This window comes from Lissotriton vulgaris, unplaced genomic scaffold, assembly GCF_964263255.1.
Source record: "Lissotriton vulgaris unplaced genomic scaffold, aLisVul1.2 SCAFFOLD_1543, whole genome shotgun sequence".
Taxonomy (NCBI): domain Eukaryota; kingdom Metazoa; phylum Chordata; class Amphibia; order Caudata; family Salamandridae; genus Lissotriton; species Lissotriton vulgaris.
In genome coordinates, this window is record NW_028253834.1 from 271,278 (window position 1) to 285,904 (window position 14,627).

General features: G+C 47.0%; 1 protein-coding gene across 1 annotated transcript; it reads left to right on the plus strand.

Moving 5' to 3' along the window:
* The first annotated feature begins 5,692 nt into the window (after positions 1 to 5,692).
* Positions 5,693 to 14,288, plus strand: LOC147660735 (cis-aconitate decarboxylase-like). The gene is made up of 6 exons (XM_086951494.1): positions 5,693 to 5,848; positions 6,373 to 6,499; positions 6,974 to 7,161; positions 8,234 to 8,326; positions 8,623 to 8,828; positions 12,944 to 14,288. The coding sequence occupies exons 1-6, from the start codon at positions 5,693 to 5,695 to the stop codon at positions 13,863 to 13,865; spliced, it is 1,692 nt and encodes a 563-aa protein (XP_086807620.1). The 3' UTR covers positions 13,866 to 14,288.
* Positions 14,289 to 14,627: the final 339 nt, after the last annotated feature.

Below are 14,627 nucleotides of genomic sequence, written 5' to 3' on the forward strand. Positions count from 1 at the left end.
TATTTTTTAGCAATAATTACTTTCCACTTACCTAAACACTTTAGTTTTGTGTACTTCCCTCCCTTTTTTCTTTTCTTTTCTTTGGTAACATTTTTTGTGGCGTATTTGGAGATTGGATATCCAAGTAGGAATATATTGGGTTGTTTTCCTCTTACATTTTGTGCCACTCCTTTGTTGTTCTATAGTGATTGATTGGGGAATAGGAGTGTTCTTTATCCCTACCTGTCCTGTTGTTTGAATATATGTTACCAGTTGCTTCAGTTAAGCGAAGTTACCTTGGGAATTGTCAGCAATTATTCGGACTGCAATGTTGGTGGTTAGCAGGCCATTTAGATGTGTGTTTCTAGCTCAGGCAGGTCCAAGTATGGGTTATGGTTCCTGAAGTTTGCCCTGGGATACAAGTTCACAGGCAGGTGGAGCGGCGGAAATGAAAGGGGCTTGGGTTCGACCGCTGGTCACCGGTTCAGATCCTGGTAGGTCCACTTAGCAGTTCATCCTTCTGAGGTCGATGAAAGGAGTACCATTGAGTTGAGTAACAATAACATGTGCAAATTCTCCCGACCCTTTAGCCTTGGCTGGCAGCCATGCAGGTTGTGGAAATGGTCATCTAACGAGTGTGCTATGGGTCATGAGATAGGGGAAACCCTTGGGTTAAGCACAAATGGGCTACAAAGTATTAAAGAACACTTGCATTCCCAGTATTAAATAAAGGGCAGGTATTTAGACTGGTTCCCCTCTGGTTCATCTGGTCCTGTCTGCTCTCTGGCATACTAGCAGAAGTTTGGGAGGACAAGGCATCATCTAGGGTGGTGACTGGCTGCATGCAATGGATATACTCCAACAATTGCTATACACAGATACTGGGTGAGAGGAAGTAAGGCGGGCTTGATAACTCTTACTTCCACCCGCATTGGCACTCCTTGTCGGGAGTGGCTTGTCAAAGGTATTGATCTTCAGCCAGGCAATGTTAACATTGAACCAACACCCAACTAATTGTTTTAGGCCATCCTGGGTGCATCTACATGAAGGGCTGGGCGAGGCGGGTACCACGGATACTGGGTCCCCCTCCGAGGCAGACTCAGCAGGACATGCTAACAGGTGGGGTAATGGGAATCCCAAGGCATTTAAGGGGACAGCCGGCTGTAAGCCACCATGGGAGAGGTGGTGTAATTGTGCAGGCACTGGAACAGCTTCTGTAGAAGCAGCGGGCAGGGGGGTGTCTCCCCTGTCACCACTGGGGTATGAGAGCTGGGAGGCAATGATTGGACTTTCCAGGGTAGGAGGGTCCTGTTGCCAGAACTGAATCAGTCTAAAGTTCACAGGGAGTTTAGAAAAGATGGGGGCACCTGTCCAGAGGGGCATGCTGGCCTTTGGTCCTGTATGGGATTGGACTTGATTTCTCTGGACCTGGGAGAGGCCTGGTAATCAGGAGGATGTAGGTAAAGATGCCCACCTTGGTGGGGGGCCCTGGTTGTGACGGTGGCCAACCCCAGAGCTGTGGAGGAGTTACAGGACGATCCAGAGTCTGCAAGGTACAGAAGGGTACTATATGCAGCAGCACAACAAGGGTGCTAAGCCAAGGAAACCCAGGGCTGTCTTAGCGTTGTCCCCTGGAAGAGCGAATTCGCCCCGTTAGTACTAAGGGTGGTTGTGGGCCTGAGCAACCGGGACTGGCTGGAACGCTCCACCCCCGTTTTGGGGGACGTGAGTAAGTGCATGGACAGGTGGTTCACTGATGGGAGTGAGGGGCCCTCCCGAAATTGGTATCCACTGATTGGCGGCGGTCACAGTGTAATTCAGCGCTTGGACGCCCAAAGGCAGCAGCCGTGCCATACAAATCCCCTTTTCATTTCATTTCATTTCAATTTGGCTCATCAGGTGGGCAGGCGGTAGAGGGGCTGGCCTGCCCTTGGAACGCCCGTAAGATAACACACTATGTTGGCATATTTGTTATGCAAATAAACCTGCAGCAATTTTCTCCACTAACAAAGTGTCTTGTGGTTTATTTATATATGTTGCTGTATGAGAACTGAGAAGTGTTGCTGATATTGGCACTATGTCAGGCAGCCCGGGGTCCAAGTTGGGGGCCCTCCTAACAGGGCGGCCTCCTTAGTGCCACAGGAAGGCACACAAGTCAGCGTAATAGTGCCCCCGGTCCAGGGACCAAGGGGTCAGTCAGCCGCGTCACTTCTGGCCGTGGTGGGGGGAGGACAAGGGTACAAATACCTTCCCCCACCCATGGAGCAACCTCTTGTCTGCTGCCCATCTCTCTGTTTCCCACTCTACCACTCACCCTGTGGACAGCCAGAGGGTGGTAAGGTGAGGGGAAGAATCTAACTTATTGCTTTGTGTTGCAGGAGTAGGTACAGGGCGATCTAGAGTCTGCAAGGTACAGAAGGGTAGTGTATACAGCAGCACAACAGGGGGGCTAAGCCAAGGATACCCAGGGATGTCTTAGTGTTGTTCCTGGAAGAGTCCTATGGACAGTTGTGGGCCTGAGCAACCGGGGACTGCCTCGATCGCTCTGCTTTCCTTTTGGGGGGCGTGAGTAAGTGCATGGGCTGGCAGTCCACTGATGGGAGGGGTGGCTCCTCACGAAAATGGTAACCACTGATTGGTGACGGTCACTGTGTAATTTGGCTCATCAGGCGGGCAGGAGGCAGAGGGGCTTGCCTGTCTTGGATCGCCCGTAAGAAAACCCACCACTAACAAAGTGTCTTGAGGTTTATTTATGTATGTTGCTTTATGAGAACTGAGAAGTGCTGCTGATATTGGCACTATGAGAGTTGTTTATTGTCTGTAACTTCCGGGATTTCCTAACTTCAGAAACAAAGACAGTGAGTGGAGCTCCCTGCAGGGCTCAGGGCTGGCGGTACTTGAAGAGAACTCCTGCCTCCATCCCCCCCCCCCCCCCCCCCCGCCCCCTAAAAAAGAGAAGGAACTTCCTATTCGGATTTTCAAGGTTATTATGAGGAATTAAAGTAGGATCTTCATCTCCCAAACTTCTACCCTTCCATTTCTGAGATATGACACCATAGGTTTCTAATGAGAAATTATTTATTTTTACTGTTTCAAGTCTATTGTTAGTAAGAATACATTACAACAAGTGGCATAGCTAGCCCTTTGGCGCCCGTGGCGGTCCCTACGTTTGCCGCCCTGCCCCCCCTTGCCATGCCACTGATGCCAACCTTGGAAAGCAAAGAAGGAATATCAGTTTTTTAGTTACTCCTTACAAAAATGATTTAGGGTTCCCTTAAATTATGAGAGTGATTTTTGCGAGAAATATTTAACGTGGGTTTGAATGTGTGAATGTAACTGCTCTTTTGTAAACTAAAATCGCCAGTATATTTTTAGCAGAGCTTTAAGTGAGATGAAAAAACTAGGGGATCTTTCAAAGTGCTGTGGCGGATATATTTAAGGGCGTGGCTTAAAAGCACATAAGCTAAAAATCTATGCTTAGCTTGTCGCCCGACTGGTGTTTTGGTACTTCTGTCATTACATCCAAACATATCGTACAGCAAGGAACATTACACTTACAACAAGTCAGTACTATTGGCCTTGTCAGTGGTTGTTAGTTGCATAGCATAAATAAGCAACAATCATGGCTTCATACATATTGCATGTTAAAAACGCTTCAGTTCTGAAATGGTGAGACTGTAAAAGAACTATAACGCGTCTCTTTGAAGTCACATCAAAGGAGGTGAAGGGTGGTACTGCTGCAGAGTTAAGATGTATTTTTTTTATCCTGGTGAATGGAGAGTCCGACAGGGACCCGTCTCAGCACCTGCTTTTTCAGAACTGCCCGTGCTCAGCACCGGCAAGACCCAGCCCATTTAAAGCTCAGATTCTTGGAGAGAGGCTTAGAATTGAAGGCTTAGAGTCGTATATACAGAGATAAAGAATTGCGTACAAGCACATACGCACTCACGAAGATAAATGGCAAAATTAAATAATATTATTAAACTGGTGTTCGCATGAACAATTTACTATGTTGGATTCACATGGTTGAATGTAAATATTATATTGTAAATACAAATGGATGTCATTAAATACATACATGCGCAGATGTATAGGCATGCAGGGAAAGATACAGGTGTGCCTTGAGACCCTCCCCAGTGATTTGCTGCGCTTTAAAAAGACCTTGATTGATCTGCGCGTGCTCACACTCTTAATATCACGATTACTAGTATAATCTCAGTTCATCCTCCATTGTAGGTAGCCAGGTGAGGGCAACACGGACACCGTGGATCAGCCAGGGGTCTCTTCCATGGATTTCCCACGGGCCCCTCTTTCTTTTGTCTTTTCTACGGTATTTCCTTCAGGAATTTCCCAGATGTCTCCCTGGTCTTTCCCAGAGGATGACACCTGGCGCTGGGCACACCTCGCCCGCCCCTTTTAGTGACGTCACTCTCCGCAGGGCTCGATCTCACGCGCCTCTTCAGCGTATATAACCTCTGTCAGGAGAGAGACACATCAGCCAACACCAGAAGCTCACCTGCCCTCAGCACCGGAGAGAGCGAGGCCGAGCGAAGGACTGTCCCAGGACAGAGACAAAAGAGACCCCTCTCAGGTCGACAGAGATAGACTGCGGGGCACAGGAGGTTCCACCTCGAAGGACAGAGACTGCTCGCAGAGACAGGGAAAACTTCTCTCAGGACAGAGGCAGACACCAGTGCAGAGCATGCTTCAAGGCGCCTTCCAGGTGAGCCGCGCTACAGGCATCATGTTTCGGCCCCTCGAATGGCTGGATTTGTATATTTTTGTTCTGTTTGGGGGGCATAATTTATTTCCCTTCTCCACTTACATTGGTTGAAAGCCTTTCTCTCGATCTCACTATTCATGTATTGGTTTTTATAGAGTGATATATTTTAAAACAACAGACAGCGCAATCACTTATTAGATAATGTAGGTGGCTATATTACTGACTTAATTTGTGTATTCGTTTTTTCACCCTTGGCATTCTCATGCTTTTTATGTACTTTTTACATTCTCATACTTCTTAATAAGTATTTGTTTGTTTTTTCAATATATGTTTGTGAATAGAAGGAGAGCCCCTTTTAGTCTTACCTTGCCACGTGTTTTAATATCGCCAGTTCTGAGACCATTCGCCATGTGTTCTGTGATGTTCATAATATGGGCGTCTCTGTCTTCCGTGAACTTTGCAGAAGCATCCTGGGTAGTTAAGGTCTGTTATAAGATGTTCGCCAATAGAGGTTGTTATCATACGGCATAATCCTCAGAAATCCGACAGTAATATTTAAAGCGTCTTGGGGTTTTGCCGCAGTCCTGTTGCTTGTAGCGCTGCTGCTGATAACAAGCAGAGCCAGTGAAGCATAAACTGCTGGTTAAAATGCAGAATTAGCAGCAAGAGATTGAACTGAAAGGTGTTTGGGACTTTACTGTAAGTTTTTGTTTCTCAAAGTAGGTGTAATAATGCACAACGTACACAATGTAAACAGAGTTCAACAACAGCCAGAGGTTGTCGAGGCATCCCCGAAGGGTGATTTTCAAGCAACAATTTATTTTAGCCGATCAGAAAACTGTGCCCATATAGATACGGGGTCCCAGATCACATGCATGTGCCACTTGATACATAGTGCCTCGGTGGTGCACTGTGGCCCAAGAGACTTTGTCTTTCTCGCATCTACGGGAGGAGCAAAATAAAGAGTTTCATACCGTGCCAGCTGATATCATGCTTCAAACTGCTTCTGTGCCAACATCCAATCAGAATGCTTGCACCATAACAGAGACCCCTGTTGAATGTGGTAAGGCACTGGCATCATACGACAGCCTGGTGGCACCACATGCCAAAAGATTGGCATCATCTGTCATAGTGCTGCGATCAGATGTATGCCAACTCAAGGTGCTGGCATAATACGCCAGCATGTTTCCTATAATGTCAGGGTACTTTCATCATATGTCAGTGCCCTGACTTCATATGACAAGGTGCTGGCATCATTTATCAGAGTCCTACCATCATACGTGTTCCCAGGTGCAAGCATCATATGTTATGGTGGTGCCTTTCATACCTGGGTGCTGCCCTGCTGTTGGGCTCCCCCTGTGATGGAGTGGCTATGATGCCAGTCCTACGGCTCATGTGAGACTCCATGGCTGTTTATATTCCATGTCTACCAGCTGATATGCCAGGCAATGTGCCATGCTGGGGCAGCTCATGTTCCAACCTGGAATTGCTTATATGGCAGGCGGAGCCTGCTCATGTGCCAGGCTGAAGTTACTCGTTTGCCAGTCTTGAACTGCAGTTTGACAGATTGCACTTGCTAGCTGTGAAAACCCTCAAATCTCTCCTGTTATTCCCCCTTCTCTGTCCTCTTCTCCTTCTAGACTCTGTTGCCTTGTGTTCCTCTCTTTTAGCCCTGTCCACTCCCTTCTATGTTCTTATACAATGAAACAAGTCGACTAATATTGCTTTCTCCCTTCTTCCAGAAACCACACGCCATCCTCAGGCTGTCCAGGCAGGTGCACACAGCGGCGGTGGAAGGTAAGTGTCTTTGTTTGCTCACTGCCTTTGGTCTGAGGTCACGCTGTATTTTTTGTATGCAGTTAATGGTGCTGGTTTCCCTTCCCGGTCTGAGTCCGCTCTCTATATCTTGGTCCCAGTTACTGGTTCTGGGGTCACTCTCCCTGTTATGATGCCGCTCAGTATACCCGGGGTCCACGTTACTGGTTCTGATGCCACTCTCCTTGTGCCAGGACCGCTCTGTATCCAATGGACCCAGTTACTGGTTCTGGTGTCACTCACCCTGACTTGGGTCCCTTATGTGATGGTCCCAGAGTCTGGTTTAGGAGCTTCTAGCACTGGTTTGCATCTGCTATCAGTCTAGAACTCCAAGAGTCCTGGGTAAGGATTGTCCCATATAAACATCATGTGGCTCTGGTCCGGATCAGCAGGATTTGTGCCTGATGCCAGCCCAGAATGCTTGTAGTTCTGATCCTGTCTCTTTTCTTCATTCAGTGCTGGAGGGGAGCCCCCTGGAGAAGGCGGTCACTAGCAGCTTTGCTTCCTTCATACATGGAGTCCAGACAGATCACCTGACCCAAACCGTGCGGCACCGAAGCAAACGTATGATCCTGGACAGCATCGGCGTTGGACTGGTGGGAAGCACGACCCATGTGTTCAACATTGTCCTGGGATACTGCCAGGTAATAGGAGACATTGAACAAACTAACCAACGCACCATGTAAAATACAACAATTAAAAACGCCTTTTAGTCCAAGAGTGTGACTGTATTCTAGTGATCCTTCCATGTATCAAGCTACAGGCACTACAGCATGCAACACACCATAAAACACCAATGTACAATCCATCCATTAAAGCTCTCTATTTCAGCAATCTCCACCATCTCCCTTTGATCCAGCCTGAGACATGGGGGGCCAAAGCAAGCCCACCATTCGCCACCCAGCAATTAAAAACCTACCAGGCCATAATGTCCTTGAGACCCTATGAATTAAAGACAGACATGGTCCAAGCCAAAAAACAAACCAAGGACTACACATCCATTAAAACCCAGTACATCAGCAGAGTTCACCATCACCCAGGAGTCATGTCAGGTAAGGTGAGACTGGTAGCAAAATAAACAATACATCTTGTAGGACACAAACATTAAGACACCCTGCATCGACCCAGAAAGTTAGTATGGCCTTGAGCTACTCAAAGAGAAAAGGAGACATTGACTTAAAACCACGTCTCATGATTCAAACCATCCCTTAATCAAACCCCGTTTGAGACATTAGTTGTTCAGGATCACCATGAGATTTTACCAGGTTATCCGAATCTTGGATCTTACCAAGCTACACCCCATGAACCCCTCACCCATTAAATAACCCTCTAGAACAACAATGTGACCATCTCATTGGAATAACAGATAATAGAGAAAGACAAAGTCACAAAATCCACCATGATTTACTCATCCACCATGAAATACTCATCCACTAATAACACCCCAGGCTACCTTCAGATGTTAAGCAGTTAACTATAGACTATGGTACCTAAATAAACATTGCAATCCACTGTACAACCGTCCTTCAGAAACACTACATCTACTCACAGCGACTCCTTACCTGCTCCTGCATTTCTTCTAATAGGCACCACCACGTATCAGGTTGAATCATCCGTGTTTAGAGTTGAATAATCCACATTCCCACAAGCTCTGTTGTTCCTCCACTAGGTGTCTAGGCACACTGTTGATTTCTAACTTAATTCTGTCTCTCACAGGACATGTACTCCTTGTCTGCCATCAGCTCTGTGTACGGAAGGAAAGGACTGAGACTCCCACCTACGCTGGCTGCATATGTGAATGGAGTAGCGGTAAGGATTTTGAAAGCTGTCAATTACTTTATCAATCAATCATAGACAAAGAGCGATGAGTTTGTGAGAATTTTACTTAAATGTTGTCTCTGCCAATGTAAAATCTTGACTGTTTCCACTTCTGTAAAGAGTCTGTATTGGGCAATGGCACAGTCACTCAACCAAATCTTAGAATATGAATCCTACACTTCTGTAAATTGTGTCCATAGGTTGATGACACTATTGATCTGCTTATCTTCACTTCCTGACCCACCCTTCTTTAAAGACCTTCTTATCCTCTACTCCTCCTTTAACAGAGTCACTCCATGGACTTCGATGACACTTGGCACCCTGCCACTCACCCGTCAGGTGCTGTGCTGCCAGCTCTAATGGCTGCCTCCCAGATGTTGCCCGTGGGATTCCGACCCAGCGGCTCAGACTTCCTGTTGGCATTCAATGTTGGCATTGAGGTGCAAGGGAGACTCATGCGTTTCTCCAATGAAGCCAGCAATATCCCTAAAAGGTTGGTATGATGCGCACAAAGGGCAGAAATATCCTTTGGCCAACACACAATGCCCATAGGGGGCTCCAGGGTCACCTGGGCATGAATATGAGGCTCCAAGAGGGTAGAAATATTCCATATGTTATATTTGAGATCCATAGAGAGAAGGAATGTTATGATGTGTGCCTGATGAGGGCAAAGTACAGAAATATTCGCAAGGGGAATCTGTGATGTGAACAAAATCATGTATGTGGATAGCACACAATACAATGTAAACATGGTAAAATGTATTTTTCTGTTCATTGTTAATAGATTATTTGTTTGTGTCAAATGCTTGATTAGATCCTAGCATTTTTTCTTTTTCCTCGTAGTGCATGATAGCATTAATGTCTGACATCCTTTAAGTATGTCTTTTAAGGTCCTTTAAGGACTCCAGGTGAGCCGGTATTTAAGACGAGCACTGTGTTTGCTCGTTCTTGAAGAAAGGTGCATGCTTGCGCTATGTGCTGCTAGCTAGTTAAGCGTGGAGCGCTTACAATTCCTATTTTAGATAGCGTTTTTCATCTATATGCTGTAATTCGTCTTTTTGGTTTTAATATTTTAATAATAACGCCCACATTCTTGCACTATAAATTGTGCCCTCACCGCATTTTGCGGAGTCTGTTGTCCTTGCTGGAAGCCCTTGTGCTCCTTCGCGTGGCGCTTGGCCGCCATCTTGGGGGTGGTGTTTTGTGAACTGTGCCATCTGCTTGAGCGCTCTAGCGCTTGCCAGGACTTCAGGTGAGCCGGTATTTTATGCTCACACGGGCCGCGCAGCGGTGACGCGCAGCGGTAGCGCCTGACTCTCGCCTGAGTCAAGCCAGAGTCCTGCCCGTCTGCGCCCGTCCGCGCCAGGACGCGTGGATTGTGGTAAGACTCTATTCTTTTTCGTAACAATGATCTATCAGTATTCTTCTGATTCGTTACATCTGATCAGACATACATTGCCCCCTTGCTCACATGTGGGTCTACATCCTCTGTGTGGTCCCCACACTTGTCCTTGTGGCCGTTGGGAATTATTGGCTCCGCTGAGGGCCCCTAGTCAGACAATGCTACATCGGAATAAGGTACCTCCTCCCCCCAGTGCCATTAAACTGTGGCACCATAATGTCAGGTCCCTGTCTAAGCACCACCGAGATATTTACGAAGCTATCTCTCTAGAAGGCCCTGATATCTTCTTCATGACGGAGACCTGGCTAGGAGATGAGGACTCGGCCATTATCAATCTGGCCCTCCCCCCAGGCTATGCTATTTATACCCTGAATCGTAAGGGGAGAGGCGGAGGCATTGCCATGGCTTTTAAAACCTGTTTCACCTGTACATGGAAGCCTATGGACCTGGTGGGCGCTGAATGTGCTCAATTTTCCATCAGCACTAGCCCGAACCAAACCTTTTCAGGTCTGTTAATATACCGCCCTCCTGGGAGTGATTGTGCTTTTAGGAAAGCTCTTCCTGAGCTTGTAAGTTCTCTCTCTCTGCTCACCTCCAATCTCACCATTATCGGCGATCTAAACATCCATTTTGACGCCTTGGAAGTACCAGTGGTTAGTGGTCTACTCGACGATCTTGAAGCTGTACAATTGACCCAATTGGTCCGTCATCCGACTCATGAGGGTGGTCATATCTTAGATCCGGTCTTCACTAACCTTCAATTGACTGAGGTCTCCTCCCCTAAACCTATGGGATGGAGTGATCATCACCTCATTGAGCTTTTTATTACTACGGCAGTTCGCCCTACCGGGAAGCCTGATAAAACAACTTTCAGGCGCCCCTGGAAAAAGCTCAAACTGGAGGATTTCCATCGTGCTTGGACCATTACACCCTTAGTTTATTCGGATGACGTTGAAACTGGGTATCACACCTTTTGCGCCTGGATTGTTCGAGTGCTTGACCTACTGATACCAGCTACCTGGAGCAGGAACCGTTCCTCCCAGTCTAACCCTTGGTACTCGGAGGACCTCAGGAGATTAAAAGCTACCTGTCGCCAAGCCGAAAGAGCTTGGAGGAAGAGATATGAGAAAGACCTAAAAGTTTTCTACCTGGCGAAGGTCAAGGTGTACCATAGAGCCGTCTGCCGGGCCCGAGCTGATTATTATGCACGGGAATTTCAGGCAAGCTCCAACCCTTCCAAGCTGGTTTTTAAAGTCCTGAAGGAGTTCACAGTGAACAGACTCCCTAATAACGAGATCTGTTCCCTTGCTCACTGTGAGGGTCTGGCCAGTTTCTTTGTGGAAAAAGTCAGCGCTATCTATCGCTCTTTTCCCAAAGTTGACCTGGATAGTACAATCATAACACCTCGTACTTGTCTAGGCTTGGCAACTCTTCCCATTCCATCAGAATCAGAGTTTAACCTCTTGGTGACCAAGGTTAAATCTGGCTCGCCAGATGACCCTTTAAGACCAGCCCAGTTTGTGGACTCAGCGCCCCTCTGCCTTCCTCCCATTCGTCATCTTGTGGAGCAATCCCTAACTATCGGTTTAGTTCCGCCTGCCTGGAAAGCCGCCTGTGTTATGCCTATTGTAAAAAAAACAGGACTGGATCCATTGAAGCCGGAGAGTTATCGACCAATCTCTCTCCTTCCATGGGTGGCAAAGATCACAGAGGCCCATGTGAATAATCTTTTATCGAAACATCTGACTTCAGCTCAACTATTGGATCCCACACAGAATGGCTTTAGACCTGGACACAGTACAGAGACGGCACTCCTATATATGGTTGAACATCTCCGCTCTGTACTAGATGCCGGTCAAACGGCGGCACTGGTCCTTTTGGACCTTAGTGCCGCCTTTGACACTGTATCCCATCCCATTCTTGTCCAAAGGCTTAGGGAGGCTGGCATTTCAGGCAGCGCGTTAGACTGGTTTCAGTCGTTCCTATCGGAACGCTCCTTTCAGGTGGTTGTACCACCATTCAGATCTCAATCCCGTGCCATCACCCAAGGAGTCCCGCAGGGGTCGGCGTTGAGCCCCACTCTCTTCAACCTTTATGTTCAACCATTAGCGGAGGTTGCGAAGAGATGGGGTCTCACAATGGTATCTTACGCCGATGATACCCAGTTGGCGGTGGCCCTTAATGGAGACTCCGACCAACTGGCATCCAACTTTGCGGATGGTTTGAGGGCAGTTGCCAGTTGGCTATCGGCCAACTGCTTACAGCTCAACGCCCTCAAAACCGAGGTGATGGTACTGGGTAAACAGCCAGATCTGTGGGGTGCAAATTGGTGGCCTGGGGAGTTGGGATCCCCCCCCAAAACCGGTGTTGGAATTAAAGAACCTTGGCGTTTGGCTGGACTCCAAACTTACCTTCTCATGTCACACCAAGAAGGTGGCATCTATGTGCTTCGGCATATTACGTGGGTTGAGGCCTATCCTCAAATTTTTCGATGCCCCCACTCGCCAGATGGTGGTTCAAGCGAGTGTACTATCTAGACTCGACTACGCAAGCGCACTGCTTCTGGGCGCTAACCGGCAGAAGTCCTGCGATTTCAACGGGTCCAGAATGCGGCAGCTAGGGCCCTGGTAGGCCTCCCACGGTTCTGTTCAGCCCGCAGCACAATTGCTAAATTACATTGGTTGCCAGTCATCAGACGCATCGAATTTAAAGCATTATGCTTTGCTTTTAAAATTTTGAAATCTGATACTCCTGCCATCCTTCAGCATCTTCTGACTCTTTACACTCCTTCGCGTAGCCTGCGCTCTGCTGGCCAAAGTCTGGCATCTGTTCCCCGATTTCGTAAATGCAGATTGGGTGGTCGATCGTTTATGGTGCTAGCCGCCAAACTGTGGAATGCACTTCCAGTCCACATTCGCTCTCTAGAAAACCTTTTTGCTTTTAGGAAAGCTATGAAAACTTATCTTTTCCCACTGCCCTATTAGCTTCCTACTTTGCTTGCTTGTTATGTTCTTTTTCTGATATAGCGCCAGGACGCCCCTTCGCTGGGGCAGCTGTGCGCTTAAAAAATACATTTAACATAACATAACACATTTAACAAGTATATTTCCGTAGTTCACACTTATTGTTAGCATTGCCCCTCTTCTAAACTTATTTTGGTGTGATCACTATTCCATGTCTGACACAGTTCTTTGTATTTCCTTCAGGTTCCACCCTCCTTCTGTTGTTGGCACCATGGGCAGCGCTGCTGCTACAGCAAAACTCCTTTCACTGAATGCAAAACAATGTGCCCATGCTTTGGCGATCGCTGCCTCTCTGGCGGGAGCACCTATGGCCAATGCTGCAACTCTTGCCAAGCCTCTCCATATTGGCAATGCGACCCGCTTTGGGATGGAAGCAGCACTTCTAGCCGCCCGTGGGATGGAAGCCAACCCACTTATCTTGGAGGATGTGCCTGGCTGCTCAGGGTTCAGTGCTTTTTATGGTGACTACCAGCCCTCGTCCCTGGCAATGCCAGATCAAGATTACAGCTTTCTCTTGGAGAAGCAAGATATTGCCTTTAAAAGGTTCCCAGCTCACTTGGGCATGCACTGGGTGGCAGACGCTGCCATCTCAGTCAGAAACAGAGTCATCAATATAACAGGCTCCTTTAACCCTGCTTCCATCCGCGCTGTTCTTCTGAGGGTCCCAGTCTCCAAGTATATCAACAGGCCCTTCCCAGAGTCTGAGCACGAGGCACGACACTCCTTCCAGTTCAACGCCTGCACAGCCCTTCTGGATGGCGAGGTGGGCATCTCTTCCTTCAGTGAGGACACCCTTAGTAGACCAGATCTCATCAATCTATTGAAGAAGGTGGTAGTGGAGCACCCTGAGGACAATGTTGCTAACTTTGACCAGATGTACGGAGAAGTAGTGCTGCTCCTGGAGAGCGGAGAGATCGTGACTGGCAGATGTGACACCTTCTATGGACACTGGAGGAAGCCTCTCAGCCAAGAATCGCTCCATGAGAAGTTCCTCTCCAATGCTACCCATGTGCTCCACCAAGACCAGGCACAAGCAATTATTGAGGTGGTGAAGGAGATAGAAAGCCTTGCAGACTGTTCACAACTGGCATCCTCTCTGCAGTAAACATGTTCAATCAAAATTCATTCCTCTCACAAAGTGGGAGTAAAACTTTAAATGAACTACAGGTGCAATTATCTTTAGCATAACTCGTTTTACACAAGATTGAAAATCGACTTAAGGAGAGGGACGTTACCAATTAATTCTATGAAACAACGAGAGTCAATTATGTCCTCTATTTTCATGAAAGGTGCTGTTAGGTCTCACAGTACAGTGAGGTTACCTTTTAACCTAAAACAATACAGAAGCATCTGGCTGGCCAGAAAAAATATGCTTATGTTTCCTAGTAACTCATCAGTACTTTGTGCGGACTGTAAAATGCAATTTGTATTTATTGTTATTTATTATTTGTTTATTTATTGTTTAAAAAATGTTGACCTCATCTCACTGAAGTTCCATTTCTTTTTACAACTAAGGGGCAGATGTATCAAAGCAATTTTTTGTCGCAAACGCTGTGATTCGCAAAAAAGCAGCGTTTGCGACTAAAAATTAGCTAAACGGTATGTATGAAGAAATTGCATAGCAAAATTAAGGAATCGCAAAATTTGCGATTCCTTAATTTTGCATAAGCATTTAAGGAATCGCAAAATGCTATGCATCAATTTGCAATTTCTGTCACAAATGCACTTTTTGGCATTTGTGAAGGTGCCATATGGTGCACATACATGCCCTTAGGGCATGTATGTGCGCATATGCGCACACATGTAAATTTCAGGGGTACATCAGGTTTGCACCCTTGAAATTATTCTCAATTTGCGATTCTCAAAT